Genomic DNA, 22,987 nt, shown 5'->3' on the forward strand with positions numbered 1-22,987 from the left:
ATTTAATTCCTTATAAAAGAAGTGAGGTTTGGTCTCTTGAACTTTGAAGATGAATCACTAGCGTCATATGAAGTTGACGTTCGGAGAACAAGGGGGAACAAAGTCGAATCACTGGACTTGACGGACTGTCCCGTTGTTGTGGTTGAGCACATTGAGTTGAATTGTCCGCGATACTTAGGTTGCATAAGGGAGAAAAGAGGGCGGGAGGTATTTGCAAGAGGTCCTCCGGCACTCTACACGTATTTCTAGTGCACACACGTCACATTGATTTATGAGGTGGATAAGCACATCTTGTACATGAGCACGAGTAAGGACAACAAAGTCATGAAGACGAGCGTCGCATCAGGTCAATGCTGGTCAATGCGAAGAGTCTTAAACCGAGTCTTGAACCTGACTAGTACTGAGAGAAGAAGTAACATGAAAGAGTATGAAGGGGTTCGAAGCAGGACTTGTGGAAACTCCCATCTGTATGGAAAGCCGGAACGGTACGCTCAATAAATTTCATGATGGCCATCAAGGTACGTTAACCGACACCTCAGGTGGGTAGGACCCCGACTACTTCCCCAATTAATTATGTAATGTGACTATTTCACGTAAGTACACATATAGTATCTCTATGCTGTTATTAATTCATCCTCATTCCTCTCCTTGTCTAATTATCTTTATTCATGTCTTGGTGCAGTACCTAAGTAGCATGCAGAAATTTCGAAGGATTACATTTTTCCGATTTAGATGTTTGATTATGTATTTTACACAGGTATGTCTCTGGTGTGTTTTCAGAGGCCCTGCCAATTGATAATGATTGAATATGAGGGCTTTCAAATCAGTCAACACTGGACGAACTAACCAAGAGGCTTCATGTATTCATAAGCATTGTGCTTCTGGTGAGTGGGAATTTTTTGAAGGGTTCCTAAATCTGACATTTTCAGTATCTACAGTTCGGTACTGCTGGAAGCGCTCTGGGGCCGGGAGTAGAATCAATCTGTTCATGACTACCAATTCTGAATGGAGTTCTATGTTATAGTGCACAATTTCGTTGCCTGGGTCTCCTCTCCATACCTATGCTACTCATTTCCCTGGCCAAAGATTTCTGAAGTACATTGTTGCCATTATCCTGACCTTGAGGTGAGTTTCATTGTTGTACTCATAGCTTTCTCATCACTGAATGGATTTCTACATTCTAATGCACAATTTCTTTGCCTGGGTTTCCTCTTCATTCCTATGCTGCTCATTTCCCTGGCCGAAGATTTTTGAAGTACGTTGTTGTCATCATTCTGACCTTGAGGTGAGTTTCATTGTTGTACTTATATCTTTCTCATTTCTGAATGGAATTCTATGTCCTAGCACACGACTTCTTCGCCTGGGTCTCCTCTTCACTCCTATGCTACTCATATCCCTGGCCGAAGATTTTCGCAGTACGTCATTGTCATTATCCTGATCTCGAGGTGAGTTTCATTATTGCACTCATATCTTTCTTATTTCTGAATGGAATTCTACGTTCTAGTGCACGATTTCACTGCCTGGGTCTCCTTCTCACTCCTATGCTACTCATATCCCTGGCCGAAGATTTTCGCAGTACGTCATTGTCATTATCCTGACTTCGAGGTGAGTTTCATTATTGCACTCATATCTTTCTTATTTCTGAATGGAATTCTACGTTCTAGTGCACGATTTCATTGCCTGGGTCTCCTCCTCACTCCTATGCTACTCATATCCCTGGCCGAAGATTTTCGCAGTACGTCATTGGCATTATCCTGACTTCGAGGTGAGTTTCATTATTGCACTCATATCTTTCTTATTTCTGAATGGAACTCTACGTTCTAGTGTATGATCTCTTTGCCTGGGTCTCCTCTTCACTCCTATGCTACTCATTTCCCTGGCCGAAGATTTTTGAAGTATGTCGTTGTCATTATCCTGACTTCGAGGTGAGTTTCATTATTGCACTCATATCTTTCTTATTTCTGAATGGAATTCTACGTTCTAGTGCACGATTTCATTGCCTGGGTCTCCTCCTCACTCCTATGCTACTCATATCCCTGGCCGAAGATTTTTGAAGTACGTTGTTGTCATCATTCTGACCTTGAGGTGAGTTTCATTGTTGTACTTATATCTTTCTCATTTCTGAATGGAATTCTCTGTCCTAGCACACGACTTCCTCGTCTGGGTCTCCTCTTCACCCCTATGTCACTCATATCCCTGGCCGAAGATTTTTGCAGTACGTCATGGTCATTATCCTGATCTCGAGGTGAGTTTCATTATTGTACTCATATCTTTCTTATTTCTGAATGGAATTCTGCGTTCTAGTGCACGATCTCTTCGCCTGGGTCTCCTCTCCATTCCTATGCTACTCATTTCCCTGGCCGAAGATTTTTGAAGTATGTCGTTGTCATTATCCTGACCTCAAGTTGAGTTTCATTGTTGTACTCATAGCTTTCTCATCACTGAATGCATTTCTATGTTCCAGTGCATGATTTCTCCGCCTGGCTCTCCTCTCCATTCCCATACCACCCATTTTCCTAGCCAAAGATTTTTAACCTATATTAATGTGGTCACCCCCAGTAGGATTGACTCAGAATTTTTGAACCTCTGGGAGTAATTTAAAGCTTTTTGCGTAGTTTATGCAGCATGTAAAGGCCGCTATGAAAAACACACATCATGCAATCAGACAAAGGTCACTCAGAGAGGTCAATATGACATTTTTGTAGAAACTATACACTTAGGTTACATTGGAACGTCCAACATATCATCATCCTCATCCTCAGAGAACAACCCAAATGCCCCATCTAGATCTGCTTCCTCTATCTCATTCTCACTGTTACCTGGATCTTCATCACCCACTGATACCTGATCCTGATCTAATAAATCCTTCCAAGTTAGTCAAATCCTGATATCTCAGAGTGATGTACGTACCAAGACCATTTCCATGATTTACACCACCATAGTAGAATGACCCAGCAGGTGTACGGACTCCAGGACCATTTGCAAGAGGATTTGAGTTTGCTAAAAGCTCTGGCGTTTGACCATCATCGCCATCAACAAATGTTGAGTCCCATGTTTCGAGTGTATGCAAGACTGAAGGTTGAATGTTGGGTTCTTCAAGCTTATTGAGAAGGGCAAGATACACATCCCAGCACGAGCTTCGTGTGATTTCAGGACTTCCAAGGAATACATACATGTTAGATATGATTCCATTGAAGTTGCATGGAACAAGATCGAACACTTGATCTGACCGAGGTGCATATCGTTGGCGAACAACATCTATAGCCTCTTTATTGACTTTGACCTAAAGACAGATATTAACTGTGATACTATGACAATGTTTCTGAATGTCGCACCCGGAAGTCCATGACCTGAAATGCACTTGGTCGATCTACAATCTCATTTGGTATACCTTGAGGTAAAATCTTGTTTTTGTCACGCCTCTTTTTAAAATTGTTGACCCGATGACGGAAAGTGTCTAGTTCCTTCTGTAGCCATGGGATGAATACCCATCGGAATACTAAACTATATTGATCATCACCATAAATCCAGAATTAGTAAAGCTGAAGACAACGTACTTTTCCAATGGATTCTCACAGTTATACCATCCTTGATTGATGCCCACGAGCAGGATATCTTCAAATCCTGGACTGAAGCGTCTTCGAACCTGATTCCAGATAATCTCTGGTTTGATGTTCTTCTTTCGGTTCATCCATCGGTGTGACAAAGTTCCAACCATGTTTGGATCATGCCACTGACGAAGGGCAGTATGAGCATTTGCGATTCCATAGTTCTCGGTCCCAGGGTCACTTTGAGTAACCAACGGCATATCTGAGGTATTAAATTAGCATTTGAATGTTGCTCGTAATGACACTCACAGCCACTTGCTTCGACCCAATCCAAATAGTATGAGGCAACAATTTTGGGATTGCGATTTGTATGCCATATCTCAAGCCATAGGATTTGTCCAGACATTGGTTCCACCCCAACGTGAAGTCCTAGCTTCCACTTCTCCCTCCATTTGTCATGCTGATCCACACACACAACATCGAAAAGCCCAGCTGCCCAGAACAACTTCCGGCTAAGACGATTAGCTCTTCGCTGTTTGACTAGGTCTGGCTCATATGTTTTACAGTAACTATTGACCAGTGACCTAGAATCATCGTCAAAAATAGATCTTTCAATCACAGGAATCTCATCAAACCTTGGTATCTTGATTTGGTACTCTCGCCAAAACAAGTCTGTCATATCACGTACACCTGCCTTGGGATATGTCAGTCGCAAACTTTTCATCCGTTCAGCAATCGATTCAATTGTTTCCCCATGCTTTCTTGCAGAAAACATTCCCAGTGATTCACGAGTTTTGCGTAGATTGGTTTCCCTAGAGCATAGTCAATGAAGTGTAAGAATAGTTTATGGCATGGCCACACCCAATCTGATATTCATTTGAATTTAGGCTTTCTCGTATCCGTTCAAGTATAAACTTGTCATTTTTGCCCATGTTCCAATATTTTGAGATTATTGGCTCAATCATAGTGACTGGGGCTGGAATACTATTAGTTTGATCTCATGTGTCTACCAACAAGAACACTCACGTAGGCCTGCATACTGGTTCTTCTTCTTGGAGGTCATATGGTTGCAAATTATCGTCCAAAGTCAGTGACTGAACTTTTCGAAGTGCTAACTTTCACACGCCTTGAGCTTGTTCTGCATCTATCCAACCGCCATGTCAAATAGCAATTATCCTCTCTTTACTATTGATTGTATTGCAACGGAAGCAACTGCCTGTGGACGTTGTAAATATGGCATACCTCTGGGTACCAGATTTTATCCTGTTCAGAACACCAATCACCAAAGTGTTGCTCCGCCTATGGTCAAGATGTGCCTTCCTTGTGCATTGTACTACTGGCACAAGGCGATCTCTAATGGCCTGCAAGGTGTGATTATTATGAACTTTTATCAGACATTATTGATATCTGCTCATAGAATCAACCAAAAAATTTGAGGATGTCTATGGCATTAGCGATCTATCCTTTACAGCCGAAGAACTGGCATGGGAGCGCAAATTTGACCCAGAAGACATCCGGAGGCGTGTCATTGATGCGAAAAAAAAAGGTGGGCCTTGATTTATACATCCTTTTCCTCACTTACAGATATACTGGGCTCTAAGAAGCAACACGTGAACAACGAGCTGTTACTGCACTTCCAGGTCGCACAAGTGTTGCTCGAGCAAATCCAGCCCCTATTGGATGTCAGTTTGATCCTATCCTCGTGTTGAATATCAGGAACTTACCACTTTTGAACTGCATAGTGATGCCGCCGCCACCACCACCTTCTTTGAGTGGTAGTCGAAAAATGCCTGCAAACCACATTGGTGGACCGGCAGCTCATTTATCCACCGGAATCGGTTCTACTACTGGACGTGCCATTGGATATGGTGAACACCACCGACACTACCATCAGGCTATCAAAAATCAACAGGCAAAAGCTTATGTGCACAGTAATGAGCTCATTTCGGTGGCATATCTCGTAGGGTATTGTGTCAATCCCAAGGCATCTACAAAAAGTTACATGCCTAAGTTTGTTCCAATCAGTGTGAGTAAAGTGTTTACAATAATGCTAATACATCTCTCAACTCTGTATGATAGAACATCGCTGAAACTGATCCTTCAACGCCTCGAGGGATCACAGCCGAAGAACTTATAGTGCAAGCAAAACGCCTTGTTTGGCCTCAGCTTCTTGCGAAATTCCCAGATTTTTCCTGGGATTGGACTCGGGTGGAGGTCCGTGAAATTTGGCCTACAGCCTGGGTTAACCTTATCCAGGCTGAACCTGGTCGACTTTGGTTCTATGACCGGGACCAGCTATTGAAAGCTCCGAGAGGGGGGAAAGGAAAAACAGGAGATAAAATCTTTACCCATAATGCAAAACCGTTTGAGATTGGAATTGTTATTCCTTATGAAGACTTCGAGAACGCGCTCGAACTTGCAGAAGATGCTGTTTCATCCCAGACCACAACCAAATCCAAAAATCCTTCCCGCTCCACCGCAGTAGCTGTTCCCATGAATATATGTTCCACTGCAGCCACCCATTCTATGAATACATGTTCCACTGTAGCAACCCATTCCATGAATACACATGGACCTGCGTCTTCTCTTTTTACGCATGGATGGCAGGACTCACTTAATACTGGTACAAACAAAGGGTCACGGAAGCGTAGTCTATCAGTGAGCTTGGAGTGTTGATTTGCTGATTACCTTATTTACACTTTCATTACAGGTCACTTCTCCCAATGAAACAGTTCCATTTTCACGTGCATCTAAGAAAACTTATCGATCACCAAAACGGGGAGCTGCAAAACATGTATTACAATCTGGAGGGCAGGTCACGCTTACCCAAGTGAAGCAATGTACGTGTTCATGCATCTATGTATAATTGATCTCATGTCAATATCGTATTAGTCGATGGAACATATTACTCTGTGGAACTCTTTCAAATCCCCTCATTCGACTATGCTGATGTTGCTGCTTCACCTACACCGGTGCGGTTCACCTTCGACATCGAAACCCGTGATGTAGGCTCTATTGTCTTAAATCCTACTGTGATTGGAAAAGGGTCCTTTCGGACAGCACATTCAGCTCGATTACAAACTCCGAAATGGAACTGCAATGTCATTGTGAAATGACCCTATACTACAGGCAAATCCAAAGGTACTTCAAAAGATGACGCCCATCTTCTCCGTCTTCCAGTAGGGGCTGAGTTGGAATCCATTGTTCGTGATGCCAACCTCCACTTGTGGTCAGATATGTTGTTTGAATTTGCCTTAGGATGGATAACTCGTTTCCTTGGAGTGACAAAACTTATTCCCCCTGCCAATATTCCTTCATTTCGCTATGTCAATGCCTTTGTCCTTACTGTGCATTCCGAAGTAACTGGTAGTTCTGTAAAGAACCTTTCCTCACGCAAGATGACGCTCATGGCCGAGGAAGTCATACCTGCAGCAGAAACATCGTTCTGTAAATATATCAACAATGGCTCTGCAGACATTGGTCCTCTAATCGAAGAACTGGCCTTGAACGATCCTCATAGAATTGAAACAGAATATCTCTCTTCTATTCAGCACATCATTTTCTGGAAAACGGAAGGTTTTGCCTATCTTTCTGACTTCCAGGGTAAGTCTTATCTTTATATCGAAAGGCCCATATTAATTCATGACTGTTGCAGGCTGTAGCGGACTTTTGACTGATGGTCAAATTATGACAGCTCCGTACGACCCATCCCAATTACCACATATCCATTGCTATGCTAATTCTATGGTTATAATAGTGAGCTCAAAGATGACCTCGATGACCTTTTCGGCCCAGGAAATGTTCGGAATGCATTCAACAAGTTCTTGACAGAACACAAATGCTCAAAATCCCGTTTTTGTCGCTTCTTTGACCTCCCTTTAATCAACATGTGCAGTGCTCAGGCAGTTGAGGAACATGGTGTTCCAGGTTGTGAAGCACTACAACTTTACGACGAGCAGGCAATGGTGTTAGAAACTCAGCCAGAATAGATTAATTTCAGGGCAACCCTCAAAATTATGCCGATATTATGTGTAACATGCCCACTATGCTCTCTATGTCTCTATGCCTCCTATGCGTTATATGTTGACCATGTTATATGCTGATTATGAAAGATATTTATGACTTATAGAGAAACAAATTGAACAAGCTTAGAATCCTAGAACGAGTCCAAGACAGTTAGGTTGAGGGAAATATGATAATTTGTGAGCTGCTCACCTGGAGAACACCAGCAACGATGATGAAGGTCAAATTTTCGGAGTCAATCAGGGAGCGAAGTGCGGGCCATTGAGACGATGCTGATACGATTCCAATGAACCTAGAATGAGTCCGAGACAGTCAGTATTGAGGGAAATATGACATTTTGTGAGCTGCTCACCTGGAGACCACCAGCAACGATGATGAAGGTCAAATTTTCTGAGCCAATCAGGGAGCGAAGTGTGGGCCATTGAGACGATGCTGATACAATTCCAATGAACCTAGAATGAGTCCGAGACAGTCAGTATTGAGGGAAATATGATGATTTGTGAGTTGCTCACTGCTAACTGTAATGAGTGATATTATATTTAGAAGGACGATGCAATGAAAATGCCATGACAATTAAAATGGAGTTGGCCTGGAGTCTGGGGAGATGAGCCCACATGGATGACAGTGGTTTTAGGATGCAAATGACAATGCATCTCGGCATATCCCAGTCAAAGTTGCGGGTTGAGTTGAATCTTCCGCTGACTTTCTCGGGAAAAGCCGATTATTCTATACTGATAACGGATAGCTTAAACAAACCAGAAATATACTTGATCACTTGCATTGGGTTTCTGAAGGGCTGGAGCAGAAAATACACAAATCTCAAGAAAAGCCTAAAAGTGAGCAAAATGGAGCATGAAAACATATCACATATAAGCTGCAATATAGCAGAAGAACATGAATTCCAAGCACCAGCCCAAACTCCAACATGAATAACACAACCATAGGCACTCACCTGGAGTCTGAGGGGCTGCAAATGTTATACTAAAGCTTAGTTAGAGCCAGTGCTGAAGGTGGATGGTCGAACATTTGGTGGGAAAGGGGGCAAGTGGCGAAACAGGACAAAATATGTCAATACTTGAATACTAAATCAGCCTTATCTAATCACCGAGATGAATTGAGCTCTCCGAGGTCCTCCTTGGTTTTATAATGCAAGCCATCAGCGGCTATGATGCCGGAACTGATCTGGGAGCGTACCGTTCCGGCTTTCCATAGTACATCTGTGATAAACAATTGTTCTTATCTCACAGCACCACCTTTTACAGCTTGACCGAAACCTCTCGAAATCTCTCGAAATCTCACCGTCGGTAAATTGCTATGGCTTCTTCCAAAAAGCCTGCGGAGGCCATGAGTGTCACGAAGGACTACAAGTACACCCAGGAAATTTCCCAAATGGTAAAGATGTCCGCCATACTCTGAACGAAACTGAAATGTGAGTGATGTTCATAATGCGGAACTATCATATAGATGTTCGTATTCGGAGAAGTACAAGATCCTCTCTCTGAGACTGTGAATCTCGTCGAAGATATTGTACGAAGTCAGCTTGTCGAGTTGGTTCGTGTTTTCCATTTATGAACACCTCATGCTCAGTCATGATTAATGCTATACAACCCAGATTATTCAGGCCAGAGGTTTAGCAATCCGCCGCGGGGCACGATACCTCTCCGCTGAAGACCTCATATTCCTCATACGCCATGATAGAGGCAAGGTCAACCGTCTCCGCACCTATCTTTCGTGGAAAGACGTGAGAAAGCACGCAAAGGACTCTGATAATGCAGCCGGTGGAGGTGGAGTAGAAGAAGCTATTGAGGATGGTGCTGATGGTGCGTCCTCTTTTCTGTCTGCGTTTAGGCATTCCCAACATTACTCACACATACATTGCACAGATAAGCTAGCAGCGAAAGCGCAAAAGATAACAATCAAGCTACCTTGGGAAATCACTACGCTTTATTCTGAAGTTTTAAGGCAGAGTGGACGTGAGGATGAGGATGAAGAGGACGAAGATGATATCGAAGCTCACGAGGCTTCAATCCAGCGTTTGAAGGTCCGTGTCTACATATGCTCTTCACAGTTATGATAATTACCATTCATTACAGGAAGCGGACGATGCTACTCGACAGATGACCAGAGAAGAGTACCAACATTATGCAGATTGTCGGCAGGCTACGTTTACATATCGCAAAGGTAAGATCACTCTTTGCATCCTAGCAAGGTCACAACTGAAGCCTCCTCGGTCCACCTCACAGCCAAACGTTTCCGTGAATTCCTTAATCTCCCTTCGCATCTCGATCTTCGCTCAAACGATGACACTGTTGACATTGTCGGTTTCCTCGCTTTCGAGATGGTTCGTTCCCTGACTCTTGCCGGGCTCACGGTGAAAAAGTCCTTGGAAGAAGCCTATCACAGAGACGATTATTCCTCCCCTGTGCTCGGAAAGCGCAAAGCCAATGGTGTTGGAGGGTCAGCGGAAAAGAGACGTCGTGAGGATTCGCCAGATAGGGATGAGTATACACTGCCAGTGAACTCTCTGTTTCTTCCGCCACCTGAAGCGCGGACAGCACTAGGGCCTGAGCATATCCAGGATGCATTTTCGAGGATGCAAGGTGATTGGTCTCATCGACGGTCTGCAGGAATGCATAATTGGCGAGGAGGACTTGTTCGGACGAGAGTCTCATTGATCTAGGTTCAACGTTCAGTTTCCTATGATGTATACCATGTCATGTATGCTTAGAGTGTATATATAGTATGTGTCTTTGTATTTTTCTGGTATCTGCAAATATCAATAAGTCAACAAGTAACTTTCTCACCCTTCAAGCTTCAACACGGACTCTCACTATGCAGAGGTGCAGCTCGGTCTTGTTGTGCGAGCTTGATCTGAAAGGATATTAGAACCGACAACATGTCGCCAACTACAACGCAGAACGTCCGTGTCATTGTTCGGCTGCCGTACAATAGACCGGCGAACCAGGAAGATCAGATTATTGACCCACCAAAGGTATGAAATCTCTTCACTAATTGTTCTTTTCATAATTGAATATTACAGGTAGAATGGAGTCCAGAAAAAGCAGATATACTTTGGAAAGTGATAGAGAAATCGAGAGCCAGCGACGGCGGAGGGGCAGACTGTGAGTTATGACTTGGTTGGGATTCCGCCACAAATCAGTGTTCATGAATGAGTTCTACAGGGAAAGGCCTTGCCGCTCATCTTGAAGTCCCACTGCCGTATCTACTTTATCGGGTGCATGCCAGATATCAAGAAGATTTGCGCGGACTGCAAGATATATCCGGAGTGTCGAGTCCTATATCTCCTAATGCGCCTTCCGGTACACCTTTTGGACCTTCAGGAAACCCAGCGGCACGAAGCGTTGCGGGACGAACGCCAGGTAGACTGAATACACGGCTCTCACCTTCTCTGAGCCGTGGAAGTGGCACTACACCTTTGGGTATACGCGCAAGGCTCAACTCACTCGGACATCGAGATAATTCCTCTGTATCCTCATTACGCCCTAAAAAGGCGACAGCATCTTCATCAACCCTCACGCTACAAAGTCCCCTCGCAAGGAACCCCACGCATCTGCAATCAGGTTCGGAACGTCGACCCTCTCCGCCGTCGTCTGGAGAGGATGAAATGGATTCAGATGATGACGAAATGCTGAAAGAGGAGGAAGCTGAACGCGTTGCGGAGGAACAAGAGGCTTTAGATAAGAAACTGGCCGAATTACAGAAAATGATAACGGGGGACTCATTGGGTCTGGTCAGCGTTGGGCGGAAGCAAGTTCGACGGATAGGACAGCAGGGTGGAGAGTACAGTCGTGGAAGAGATGATCCCAACATACCCTCGGAAACTCACCATAACTACCATAAACAGCGTTACAACGCTTCGTTGTCCAGCCGGAGCGCCAGTACGAGCCAGAGTGTGTCCAGTGCTAACTCGCCACAGGGCTCTTTACCCGAGATACCTTCTCCTACACCAGATTCATTGCCACAATCTCCACAGCCAAGATCTCCGCCGTTAAGAAGACATATGTCACCGACCAAGTCGTTGAGTCCTCCGGCTTTGTCCCCGCGCAGTGCTTTGGGCCAATCTCATCGCGGACTTGGGCACGCATCGGGTCGGTTGAATGAACATGATAAGGATGGCTCTGAAGCTTCTACAGGGAGTTTTAGTGATATTAGTGGTAGGCTCTCGTCCTCTTCTATTCCGTATATTCTATTGAACAATTTGCACAGACACCAGCCTATCTGCGAGTGCTTTGGATAGTGCGCTATTATCGAATATTCGAGGGAACGGTTCGAAATTGTGAGCGTCTCATTGTTATTTTGTTGTGACTTATCTTACACAACCCAGCTCTGCTTTTGCTCGCAGTCGATTTGGAACGAGCTATCGAAGCGGTGCACCTCATTGAACACCGCAAGGTCTTATCAATTTCAGAAGTGATAAAACCCAATTCATGTAACATAAGTATGATATCCAAATCTATAAACATAAATATCAGCTTGTGCCAGCTTCATTCAATTCGCACCATGCTGCTTATCCTCAACCTTCAGAATATTGATACTTACCTTTTGCGGAAACAAAAGGAGCATGGACCTACATCGCACCCACAACGCAACTTGATGTCAAAGGAAGTACGTAGCCTTGTAATATTGGGACCTGGCGACTTTCTTGCCGAAAGAAAAAGAACAAAAACATTCAATGAGGTTTTGCCAAATTCACTTCTGTCGCCATGGATGAGGCGGTGATACACTGGAATGGTTCACCTTGTCTGAGAACGAGTGCTAATAAAACATATTTAAGAGTGAGTCTTTTTCTGATTTGATTTCAGCTCATACTACGATCTTCTAACGTTTCCAACATCGAATCAAAATCACGACCGCGACGTTGAATCTGTATAGGCAAGATTCTTTACGAACCTCTATCAACTTTGATTCCATCGATCAACGAACATCATTATGAAATTACGAGCCTTCAAGCGCATCGCGAAATTTATTAGACCTCACAGGGCAAAACAAACTCAGTACGACTCACCTACGACTTATACAACAGCTCCTGCGAGGGGTCCCAAAACTCAAACCAACAGACCTAATGACGGACCAGATGAGAGTCCATTTGGTACATATGCTCTCAATGGACAGGATAACACTGTCTCCACAATTGCACCCAGGCCTGCAAGTCCTCGTGTATTTGACTATGGCTTCCCCCACCTAGATTCTGCGCTTCAACATGACCACCCTGTGCCATACCCCACAGAGGATCTTCTCGCTCTCCAGCAACATTCTCATGTACATATCGGCGGACATGTAATCTTCCCGGTTGGTCCGATTGATTATCTTCTCCGAATCGAAGAGGCTACTCCAGGGCCTGGTTGTAATTGTTTGATACCTGCGGGCGAAATGCAAATCGCTAGCCCAAATTTGAACATTGTACTCGGCCCAGGCCGTAGAGTTGTGTTGTTGATAGGCAGTCCGACTGGAGAAGGTAAAGAGTATGTGGCCGAGGTGATAAAGCACTACATTCTGACCACCCAACAACTCGAAGCTGGAATGCGAGTGAGACGCAATATAGCGGAAGCTATTAATATCCCGAATACACAGCTCTCGGTTGGAGGAAATGTGGGAATCCACATAAACATTGGGGAAGATCAACAAGTTCCACAGCGACCGCTGGGAGAAAGCTCGCGTCCTGTCACGGCTACCCCTGTACAGGATAATGGGAAGGGGAAACGGCGGGAGGCAGCTATCATTGTAAGTGGTTCGAGTATCCAAAACAGCTTTGTATGCTGATAATATCTCATTAGGGATCTAGTGGCATCGGCTTACCAAACATTCATACTCCTCCAAGTCCAAGTATCACAAACCATCCGCTTTTGAATGTTCCTGAGCGAATTCGCGAAGCTCAGCAGCTCCGTGATGATGTGATGCGTGAGCTTTCGATACAACCTCCGGTGGCTCATACACGTGAAATGCTTGACGATACGGTGACAGAACTTCAAAACGTACGGCCTAGAGTTGTTGAGCAAGCCCATTCCCATCATACTCCTCCTCCTCGTTCTCCCCCTCCTGCTGTGCCGTCCGAGAGAAACAATTATCACCCTTTGTATCCGCCTGGACTTCCGCATCCCATTTTACCTTCCCGAATCGACAGACAGACGGACGCTGCAACTAATGGACATTCGAGTATTCCTCAATATTCTACTTATTCTCCAAACATTTTGTATCAGGTTAGTTTCTCGCTGTTTTTACATGAGTAGCAGTACCTCATTCTTCTCTGTTGCGTGTAGACACCTGGGATTGACTCATTAAATGCATCACCCCATGGTGCGTCAACGTCGCAAAGGAACTCTGCGATACCTCAATATGTCCCCGAACACATAGAGGAGTTCGAGCGTGCTCGCAACCTCTCAGGGCCTGCAGGATATGCAGGCATGTTAGCCCATCGAGCCCTTCAGGATTCACCCAGCGAAATACGTCCTGTTTTGACTGCACTGGATGCTCGGAATGACCCTGACATGAGACCATTTGACCGTGCGAGCAATTGGCTTCGTGAACTTCCGGTCAACCCGAAAAGTTTCGACGATGTATTTGCCACACATGCAACTCATGATCCTACTGGAGAGGCCGATCGTGTTCCAGAGCAGTGGCGGTATCCCGTAACACATAGGGTGGAGATACCGGTTCTTCATGATTACCCGGTACAAGCACGGGATGCTGAACACGAGGGTCGTTCCGCCTATGTTACTGCAATAACTTCCCTAGAAGAAGGTCGCCAACATCACCCCCATGAGTTCACTTCTGCTGTCCCTCAACCGTTCACTCCGGAAGGTCGGCACTATCCTAGTGGCGAACCTAAATCTACCTTTGCGGTGAAAGCGGTCCCTCGAGAATACGCCAACACAGACCAAGCACAATCCCCTGCTCGCTATCTCACTCCTGGTCAACCTCTCATGAACCGAATCGGCCGTCCTCTCGACGATGGTGAATCTGCCTATGCAACAGCAATATCTCACGAGCTCTTTGATGAACAAGGCAGGCTTTTGAATCATTTACCTGCACCAGTGCAGAAGCCTCAGGCTTCCCAAGAACGTCTTACAGCTCTTCAAGCAATGGAACCATTTCAACTACAAGAGGATCGTGAGGATCGTGAGGATCGTGAGGATCGTGAACAATTCACACCTACACCACGGGCACACTTTAGACCAGAACCTGGACAGCCGTCATACGCTGTCGAGCAATCCCTAATATCTCAGGCACCATCCCAAGGAAATCAAAATCACCTCTTACGAAAGCCTTCGTTCAATCTTCAACGTATTGCTCTCGGCGCACCATCAAGGATAGACAATGCAAGTGATATTTAATTCACTGACTTTATTGTCCCTAATATTGCCAAATCTCTTTTAGACCTCCAACTTGAACCTCGACGTTCCTGGTACATGGAGATGGTCAAAAGATCCTTCAGATCCGTCGAATTTGGTTGCAGTTTGGCCCCCCGAAAGTCAAGGACGTTCACATCCCTATCAGCGTCCACCTTTGAAATTTGAGGTGTCTCGAATGCAGGGCAGACACCCCTTCAACTATAGCGGGCCTTTCCAAGAAATACCTCTCCCGTCAGTTTCTCCTAACAGTCAAATATTTCCAATGTTTGCACCCGATCCTCTTGATTCGACGGATGTACCGCATTCTGTGGATCATACGAATTCATCCAGACCTATGAATCCTTTGGCTGCATCACCGGAACTACCTGTTACAAATGCATCCAGCCCGGGCTTTCCTACGCTTCCATCACCGTTTGGGCACAGAGGTGACCTAGATGTTATTGTACCCAGCCTAAGCCCTCTATACGGCGCTCATAAGTCAACACCCAGGCCTAAGGATTTCAACATATCTTTTGATGGGACTGCTTTTGACCGCAAGCCAAATGTGGTGCGAACTATACCTGGTGCAGTTCATTTGGACGATCTTCTCGACGTCGACGATAATCAGGGCGAATCTAGTGGACAGTCAGCTTCATCTTCATTCCCGCCGACGTATCCCTATTACTATTTCTCGCCAAAACGAAGGGTCAACTCGCCCGAAGAGATGTCTTCGTCCGATATTATGCTTGCGCAGTATGGTGAACAAGGGAACCCAGAGGGATTTGAGCTTAGTAAACCTGAATTTATCGAAGGATCTTCCAAGGATTCTCGCTATTTTGTAGAATGACTACTAGTCCGATCTGCCCAGATCTGCCCAGTGGTCTCTAATAGATTGCACACAGCTCTAGAATGACATCCATACAACTACCTTGTTCCAGAATTGTACAGTACATATATAGTAAACTGGTCGTTCGAGAATCGGTCCTCGCCAGTATAATTTATATGTATCCTATCCTATCCGTGTGACTATGTATGTAATGTATCTACATTGCCATTGCCAGTCGAAGAAAAAGAGGGAACCGAAATTCAATCTTTGCCAGGATCACGAAGAATTACTGTATTTGCATGCAAACTCTAAATCTACTAGATTCCCGACACTAAATGATATATTCTACAAAGCTCGGCCGTCAACAAGCCCTCTACGCTCAGGGAGAGATCAGTGGTTACAAATACAATATCGAGTCCATATAAGAAGCCCTCTTTTCGGTGAGAAGGATGCAATATCCAAGAGGTTCAGACTTTACTAAGAATCCACCCAGTCATCCTTCCTCTTTTTCTTCGCGCACTAAGAACCAAGAATCTTGGAATGCACATAATCACAACACCTAAAATAATCATGCATCCTGGTTTCAAAGAAATACAGTCAGCTGAAAGTTGAAGAGCTGCTCGACGCAACGTACCAGCATATATCCCCATAGCCTCAATCCCTCGACTCCGGAAGATCAGTCCCGATATTGGGGGACCAAGAAGACCTCCACTTGCAAGGAACGTCATCAATAGACCTATTCTGCGCCCCAGATCGCGATTCGTATCACCTGGTTCACCAGTCTCGATGACGGGAACGGATACGAGGGATCCATACGGACCCGATGAAAATCTAGAAATATAAGAGTGAGGGTGTGTGGGCGCAGTCAAAAGCTTCTCTAAATTACCCATAGATCACAGTAACCGCAATGAGTCCACCAGTAGACCTCGTGAACGGCCAAACACAGGTCATCACGCCCGTTAATGCCGTGAATGGTATGAGAACATTCATCGCACCTGTACATCCCTGATGAGCAATGAAGTAGACTACGATCTCAGATGACTCACCAAATCTATCAGCAAACAGTCCGGCTCCAATCCTCCCTATGCCGCCACTAGCATTGGCTATTGATACAAGGTAGAAGGAAAATGATTCGGATACACCGATCGACGTCGCTGTTGCACTGACGTAGGTAAGGACTACAGGAAAGCCATTTACTTCTCAACAAATGTAAAAAAGATGTACAATGCTCACGCGTATAGAATCCCAGGTATACAAAGAATGTCGATATGCAATAAATGGTGAACGCTGGAGACTTGAATTGTTTGAACATCCGTAGGTTGAAAACACCTTCTGAGCTTGGAACGGGAGGTATTCTCCGCTTCAGAGTCTAGGTAATGCAATTGCATGATCAGCATTTGTGGCGAAAAATATTGTGAAAACCCACGAGATTCGCTGCAGTGAGACCAGCAAATAGGATGAATCCGACGATGCGGACGGCCCATGCGAATCTAAGTAAGAAATATGGTATGAGTGACCACATATCTAGACGAATGACACGTACCCGACTTTCGGGATCAAACTCCTCACCACAATAGGGATTACTGTTCCCCCAATGGAAGATCCGGTAGCGAACAAGCCCAAGGCAAACCCACGTCTCTTCTTAAACCACATTGCCAATATCGCAGTCACGGGCCCGAAAAATGTCCCACAGGCTAACTTTGAGAAACGCGAAGTTATAACGGTGTTTGATGAAATTGGCAGAAAAAAAAATGGAATTCATCTTACACCAGTCGCAAATCCTTGGCAAAGGAGAAACTGCCAGTACTCCTTGCATTCAGGGATCAGGAATGTGGCGAGAATCAATAAGGCGCTAGCAGGTATGAACACACTGCGGAAGTATCCCAGGTCGAAGAGTCTCCCTACGGGGAGCCCAGGAAGGAAGACAAGAGCATACTGATTAAATGAGTATTTAGCAACACCGGTTAGAGACATACGGCATACCTGAATAGAACCTATCCAAGCTCTGTGGATCCAAGGCAAGATGAAGTAAATACATCAACGTGTGGAACAAAGAGACGCAGCACTCACATATCCGAAGGCGAAGAATGAGAGAGAACGCTCCGCTGGTAATATTCTTGAAAGACCTAGCGACCACAATGAGCAGAGGTTTTTCTGGGACTTGGAGGTATTCACTCACCCCCCACGCATTCACATACCCGAACCTATTCGCAAAGATGAGGGTTAGGAACTTAAACTGGACGCTAAAAAGAAGGCACTAACGTTGTAAACGTGCTGCACATGGCCTAGAACATCGACGGTCAGCGTTAATACTTGGATCATTTGCACAGCACGCACCCCAAAAACGACCAGCCAAGCCTGCAGGCCTCCATCAGGTGGTTCCAAATCATTTTGAGGCGAAATCACAGCTGGTACTGAATGAACGTCACCCCCAGCTTTTCCATAGTGATCCATCCTTTCAGCAATACCGTCATCTTCACTCAACTCAACTGGTTTATAGTCCGTCACCACCGGGACATCCTTGTCATTAGTTATTTCTGAACTCTTCTCCGGAACATCATTGGTTGAGTTGTTATGAAATTCAGAACTGGGAGAAGGTGGAAGAGCGACAGATCTTACACCACTGTTTCGAGAAGTAGTGGAAGACGGTTGAGGAGACATCTTCTTCAAACTTTCAATTCCAGTCGAGGTGGTGGTTTGCGACGAGTTGAAAAAGAGATGAAGCGGTGATAGAAGTCTACGGCCCTACAGGTTGAGTACTAATACCAGTCTGATCGAAGCAATGCGCCGCTGGAGCGGGGAGGATCCTCGCAGGTAGCGGCTCCGCAAAGCAGTTGGTACATTATGTACCATTGCGGGAGAAGTAGCTAAAGAGCACGGGGTTGATGGTTACATATCAAGAACTTCATCAAGAACAAGGCGGAAGCAAGTTGAACTCACACTGAGAAGATATATGTTGTATGTATATGTAGACAATTCACGAGAGAATCAACTGCCTCGGTTCAATTAAGGTACCGCATGTCTTCCAATTATCCTACTGCTTGGCTCAAAAAAGTGATTGTGCAGCCTGTTCTAATGCCGAATTTGTGTCAAGGTCTTCTGTGAGGCCCAGAAAAGTGCTGTAGATTTTGCGATAAACTTCTAGCACTGCTAAGGGCGATAAAGCGTTCATTGACAGGACGAGTCGTCGCTGCTAGGCTTTTAAACGACATGCTAGAATAAGAGAATATCAACGGCAATGCGTGGCTGGATACTTCGCTGACTCACTGCATAGCAAACAGACCAAAAAGAGTCGTGCATAAATCCATGAAGAATAAAGATCCTTTCTCCAATACTCAGGAATCTACTTTACGCTTCCATTAGGCTCTTTCGTGGTTTCGACTCTAGATACCTCTAAATCCATCATCTTGACAGCACAAAAACACGCCGGTGGAGAGAAAAAAGAACGTCAAGTAGTCTGTGGATGGCCGATGACTGGTGTTGGAGAACAGAATATCATTCCCACTTAATATTCCTCCATTCGAATCATGTATTTCGCAACATTCTCTTTATTGAGCTGAGAACGTCGTCGCGTGAGCTGCGCTTGTATGCAAATGACTTCTGGGTTATGTGTAGAAGAGTGCTCGAAGAAATCAGGGGATGTAGACTGATGCAAAGCATACAAAATTTTGATATGAAGGAACACGGAAGAAAAACATTCGAGGAAGTTCGAGGACAATCCGGATACTCGGGTCCGACCACCCGGCGTGTATTACTCTAACTTTAACATTTCTTTGTACTCGAGCCGCGTAATCCTAATCCTATCCTCAACATTCAAACTACCACTACATCAGTTTACACGACTTGCCACTTATACCATGAATTTAACTTTTGTTACCGATCTTGGAGAGACATTTTCAATCGAAATCGATCCAGACATGGAACTGGAAACAGTCATGGTGCTTTTGGAGGCCGAGGTTCGACATATTATTCTAATCTGCAGAAGCGGTAATATTGATATTTTCCTTTAGTCCGGAATACCAACCACAGACCAGTCTATCTCATATCAAAATAATGACCTAACATCTTCACCTTCATCACTAAAACGAACGCTTCGCCAACTGAACGTATCTGATTCCGCGATGCTGAGCCTTCGAAGAAAGGCGATGATTGCTCCATCAGGACAATCTGTGGACCACGACTCGGAAACAATGCGTCTGCAACTACTAGGCTCTCCAGACCTGATGTCTCAGCTAGAGCAACACCAACCGGAAATTGCGTCTGCGGCAAGAAATAATCCTGCTCGATTTGCCGAGCTTTTGCGACAGACAAGAACCACCCAGCAACAAACAGCGGACTTGGAGGCTCAACAAGAACTTAGTCTTATGAACGCAGATCCATTTGATGTCGAGGCTCAGCGGAAGATAGAAGAGAGAATACGGCAGCAGGCGGTTCTCGATAACATGGCTCACGCGATCGAATGGAGTCCGGAGAGCTTTGGTAGAGTTACTATGTTATAGTAAGTGCGGTTTGAGCCTTGATAACCATTTATTCGCTGATTTTATTCCAAGCATCGATGCAGAGGTAAATGGTACACCAGTCAAAGCATTCGTGGATAGTGGCGCTCAACAAACCATTAGTGCGTATTCCATTTATGTTCATCTTGCGATGAGCTCATTCGTTCCTTATTCAGTATCCCCAGAATACGCAGAAAAATGCGGGTAAGGCGCGTCTCTACATTGTGTCATACGCCATACATCGACTTTTGCTTTAGGATCATGCGTCTTCTTGACACCCGATTCGCAGGTATAGCTCGTGGGGTCGGTACTGCTAAAATCCTGGGGCGGGTGCATTCAACTCAGTTCAAAGTGGCAGATCTGCACTTACCGTGTAGTTTCACGATTATGGAGGTCCGTTCGCCAGCTTTATTGATTCCTCCTCACTCACTATACCTACAGGGTCGCGACGTCGACCTTCTGCTCGGTCTCGACATGCTCAAGTCTTATCAGGCCTCCATCGATCTAGAAAAGAATGTTCTCCGAATACAAGGACGTGAAATACCTTTCTTGGCAGAACACCAACTTCCTGCTAAAGCAAGAGGCCTTGAGGAGGAGGAGGAGGCTCTCAATTCCGCTCTCAATGCCAGTCGTAGTCCAGGTATACAATCTTTCCAATCTACTGTTGTTACTGTGGCCTTATCATATGTTCTGCCAGGTCCTTCAACTGGATCACAACATTTTCCTGGAGGCGGCGCCACATTAGGCGGGACACCGGGACCCAGACTGGCCACAGCAGGTGCAGCTACTCCAGGTGCATCTAACATCCGCGCTGCTCCTAGATCTCCTGCAACACCCTCCGCCCATGGCCCCGCATCTCGTAGCTCTGCCAGCTCCCTATCACATCCTGCATCTGGTGCCCGACAAACTCATCCGGAAGCAAATATCGCCGTACTAATGGACCTTGGGGCTACGCGCGAAATTGCGATTTCGATGCTGGATGCTACAGGAGGCAATGTAGATGCAGCGGCTAGTTTGATGTTTTGACCATGATGTCCCATGCTTGAGAGTAATAACACTTGTTGTACTTGTATAAGTATCTGCTCTGTTTTCTGTACTTCCACTATCGTAGCGTTCATACAACGACGATAAGTGTGCTCCAAAAGAATCCAATGTGGTGTAGTGGCCAACATTGCTGTCTTTCACACAGCAGCCCGGGGTTCGATTCCCCGCATTGGAATCCTTTTTTCCCTGGTGTTTTGAAATTAGGCGCTGGCCCAGGCGTGACGCCCTCAGGCTCTCTGTGTAATTTTCTAATCGTCGACGACAATGTTACAACCCACAATTCCAACAGATGCAGAAGATAGTCTAATGCTTTCGAATGATTCTGATGACCAAGTTAGCCACTCGTGAGTTTTTCTTCGGCTTCATGTTCGTGTCGATGAAATCTGCAGCCCCAAATTTAGTAGCCAGTCTGAAGACCAAAAGCAGCTGCTTGACGTCCCGAAGGCATTTTACGGAGACGAAACAAGGTCTAAGTATGTCATACATTATATTATCTCAGAGAGGGAAATCGAACCTGATCGAACTGAACAAAAAACCACAAGCATGGAAATTGGTTTGCTTGAACCCCCCAGGCCAAAGGCAATATTGAAGCGGGTGAAACATTGCAGCCGGTCGCGAGAATTGCTCACCAATTCTGACAATAAGAAAAGTGTTGAAATACGGAATTGGGTAGGTTGACATTTAATCGTTCTACTGTTATATTTTGAACTTGGGGCCGGGAAGCTGGATAGGGTGGACTTATTGCTGCCAGATCCCTACGAGGTTGCTTTTTCAATCAAAATAGTCGCCCCGCCATCTCGTACAACTCTGGTCCCTACTCTTACACGCATGGAATATTCGATCTCTTCGAGCCCGTCTCAAGTCCCCCCTTCGGTACATCTTGCAAGGCGTTTGGCTGCTGCGCCACCAGTCGAGAACGTGTTTGTCGAAAAATTTAGTGTGGTTTTATCAAATAAAACTGTTACGTACACTATGGCAGATATCTCCGAATTCCCAAAAGTGAAGATGCCTCGATCCCCTCAGCCATACTTGGAAAAGTTGTTGAGCTTCTGGGACGATGATCTTCAAACCTGGGATGCACGTATCTGTCCTCTGGTTGGAGGAACGAGGATAGCTGCCAAGCATTGGAAGATCGTTTTTTCGAAGGCTGGGCATTGGAAAGTTTCGACAAATAGAACGCAGTGGCATACATGGAGGGTAAGAGATCGCACATAAATACCTCAAATGATTTACGGTGCAAAAACTCTTCTACAGGCGTTGATCGAGGAATTGCAAAGGTTCGACAACTGTCCCGAAAAGCTTTGCAAAAAGTACCACAATTCGACTATCAGAGACATTGCGACTGCATCCCGGAAATAATCTTTTGAACGATGAAGATTACATTCTACGAATCTGTTTCTCTCATGATGAAAACTGAGAGGAAATTCTTGGTGCTACGTGCAAGAACGGACATCCGGCAAAGCTACAGTACGCAGTTTGCATGATAGTGATACTTGTAATAATGATCTTGTCCCTGTTAATGTGTAAATACTGTAGCAATATCAAGAATTGTTTTATACTGTAAAACCTTGATTTAGAAAAAGATACAGTACAGGCTCATTGCTTTTTGCCGTCATGTCATCACCGATGTTACATTGCCATTGTCCCCTTCTCCACAGCCTCTCCCATCTTACTTATACTATGGCCATCCTCCATGGCCAT

At 45.1% G+C, this 22,987-nt stretch overlaps 9 protein-coding genes and 1 non-coding gene across 10 annotated transcripts; 7 read left to right on the forward strand and 3 right to left on the reverse strand.

Annotated features, from left to right (window-relative positions):
- Positions 1-643: 643 nt before the first annotated feature.
- C8R40DRAFT_1099916 (uncharacterized protein) lies at positions 644-1,876 on the forward strand (the record flags this gene model as incomplete). The annotated part of the gene is made up of 8 exons (XM_046227879.1): positions 644-757; positions 814-884; positions 930-1,125; positions 1,247-1,285; positions 1,345-1,445; positions 1,505-1,605; positions 1,665-1,765; positions 1,825-1,876. Coding segments are annotated over exons 3-6 (327 nt in total), but the record flags the coding sequence as incomplete, so codon positions are not given.
- On the forward strand, positions 1,580-2,684 carry C8R40DRAFT_1264655 (uncharacterized protein). The gene is made up of 7 exons (XM_046233895.1): positions 1,580-1,605; positions 1,665-1,765; positions 1,825-1,925; positions 2,047-2,085; positions 2,145-2,215; positions 2,305-2,375; positions 2,465-2,684. Exons 3-7 carry the CDS (start codon positions 1,828-1,830, stop codon positions 2,594-2,596), a joined length of 411 nt encoding a protein of 136 aa, XP_046087537.1. The 5' UTR covers positions 1,580-1,605; positions 1,665-1,765; positions 1,825-1,827; the 3' UTR covers positions 2,597-2,684.
- Positions 2,671-4,670, reverse strand: C8R40DRAFT_1099919 (uncharacterized protein). Its single transcript, XM_046227880.1, has 7 exons — positions 4,437-4,670; positions 4,184-4,382; positions 3,858-4,132; positions 3,558-3,810; positions 3,336-3,504; positions 2,911-3,283; positions 2,671-2,855 (listed from the first exon to the last, which is right to left on the reverse strand). The coding sequence occupies exons 2-7, from the start codon at positions 4,321-4,323 to the stop codon at positions 2,722-2,724; spliced, it is 1,344 nt and encodes a 447-aa protein (XP_046087538.1). The 5' UTR covers positions 4,324-4,382; positions 4,437-4,670; the 3' UTR covers positions 2,671-2,721.
- A 35-nt stretch (positions 4,671-4,705) lies between these two features.
- On the forward strand, positions 4,706-7,537 carry C8R40DRAFT_1169563 (uncharacterized protein; the record flags this gene model as incomplete). The annotated part of the gene is made up of 10 exons (XM_046231392.1): positions 4,706-4,916; positions 4,966-5,094; positions 5,150-5,230; positions 5,291-5,574; positions 5,628-6,206; positions 6,259-6,388; positions 6,441-6,548; positions 6,678-7,151; positions 7,204-7,246; positions 7,306-7,537. 10 exons carry the CDS (start codon positions 4,706-4,708, stop codon positions 7,535-7,537), a joined length of 2,271 nt encoding a protein of 756 aa, XP_046087539.1.
- Positions 7,538-8,731: 1,194 nt separating this feature from the next.
- Positions 8,732-10,370, forward strand: C8R40DRAFT_136841 (transcription initiation factor IID, 18kD subunit-domain-containing protein). Its single transcript, XM_046234144.1, has 6 exons — positions 8,732-8,963; positions 9,036-9,122; positions 9,184-9,391; positions 9,455-9,612; positions 9,665-9,752; positions 9,815-10,370. Exons 1-6 carry the CDS (start codon positions 8,886-8,888, stop codon positions 10,249-10,251), a joined length of 1,056 nt encoding a protein of 351 aa, XP_046087540.1. The 5' UTR covers positions 8,732-8,885; the 3' UTR covers positions 10,252-10,370.
- Position 10,371: 1 nt separating this feature from the next.
- C8R40DRAFT_136765 (uncharacterized protein) lies at positions 10,372-11,931 on the forward strand. Its single transcript, XM_046234143.1, has 3 exons — positions 10,372-10,563; positions 10,612-10,693; positions 10,754-11,931. The coding sequence occupies exons 1-3, from the start codon at positions 10,468-10,470 to the stop codon at positions 11,827-11,829; spliced, it is 1,254 nt and encodes a 417-aa protein (XP_046087541.1). The 5' UTR covers positions 10,372-10,467; the 3' UTR covers positions 11,830-11,931.
- Positions 11,932-12,607: 676 nt separating this feature from the next.
- On the reverse strand, positions 12,608-13,872 carry C8R40DRAFT_137110 (uncharacterized protein). Its single transcript, XM_046234145.1, has 3 exons — positions 13,826-13,872; positions 13,402-13,760; positions 12,608-13,348 (listed from the first exon to the last, which is right to left on the reverse strand). Exons 2-3 carry the CDS (start codon positions 13,685-13,687, stop codon positions 12,774-12,776), a joined length of 861 nt encoding a protein of 286 aa, XP_046087542.1. The 5' UTR covers positions 13,688-13,760; positions 13,826-13,872; the 3' UTR covers positions 12,608-12,773.
- Positions 13,873-16,213: 2,341 nt separating this feature from the next.
- C8R40DRAFT_1042975 (major facilitator superfamily domain-containing protein) lies at positions 16,214-18,200 on the reverse strand (the record flags this gene model as incomplete). The annotated part of the gene is made up of 12 exons (XM_046224128.1): positions 16,214-16,577; positions 16,633-16,741; positions 16,793-16,924; positions 16,980-17,115; positions 17,173-17,236; positions 17,290-17,444; positions 17,514-17,681; positions 17,730-17,751; positions 17,817-17,872; positions 17,926-17,950; positions 18,009-18,031; positions 18,084-18,200. 12 exons carry the CDS (start codon positions 18,198-18,200, stop codon positions 16,214-16,216), a joined length of 1,371 nt encoding a protein of 456 aa, XP_046087543.1.
- Positions 18,201-21,389: 3,189 nt separating this feature from the next.
- On the forward strand, positions 21,390-21,461 carry C8R40DRAFT_t100. Its single transcript has one exon. It is a non-coding gene; the product is annotated as a tRNA-Glu (tRNA).
- C8R40DRAFT_1100019 (uncharacterized protein) lies at positions 21,439-22,852 on the forward strand. The gene is made up of 4 exons (XM_046227881.1): positions 21,439-21,630; positions 21,688-21,955; positions 22,010-22,483; positions 22,541-22,852. Exons 1-4 carry the CDS (start codon positions 21,551-21,553, stop codon positions 22,643-22,645), a joined length of 927 nt encoding a protein of 308 aa, XP_046087544.1. The 5' UTR covers positions 21,439-21,550; the 3' UTR covers positions 22,646-22,852.
- Positions 22,853-22,987: the final 135 nt, after the last annotated feature.

The sequence above is a fragment of the Lentinula edodes genome (genome assembly GCF_021015755.1).
Source record: "Lentinula edodes strain Le(Bin) 0899 ss11 chromosome Unknown C8R40scaffold_13, whole genome shotgun sequence".
Classification (NCBI taxonomy): Eukaryota; Fungi; Basidiomycota; class Agaricomycetes; order Agaricales; family Omphalotaceae; genus Lentinula; species Lentinula edodes.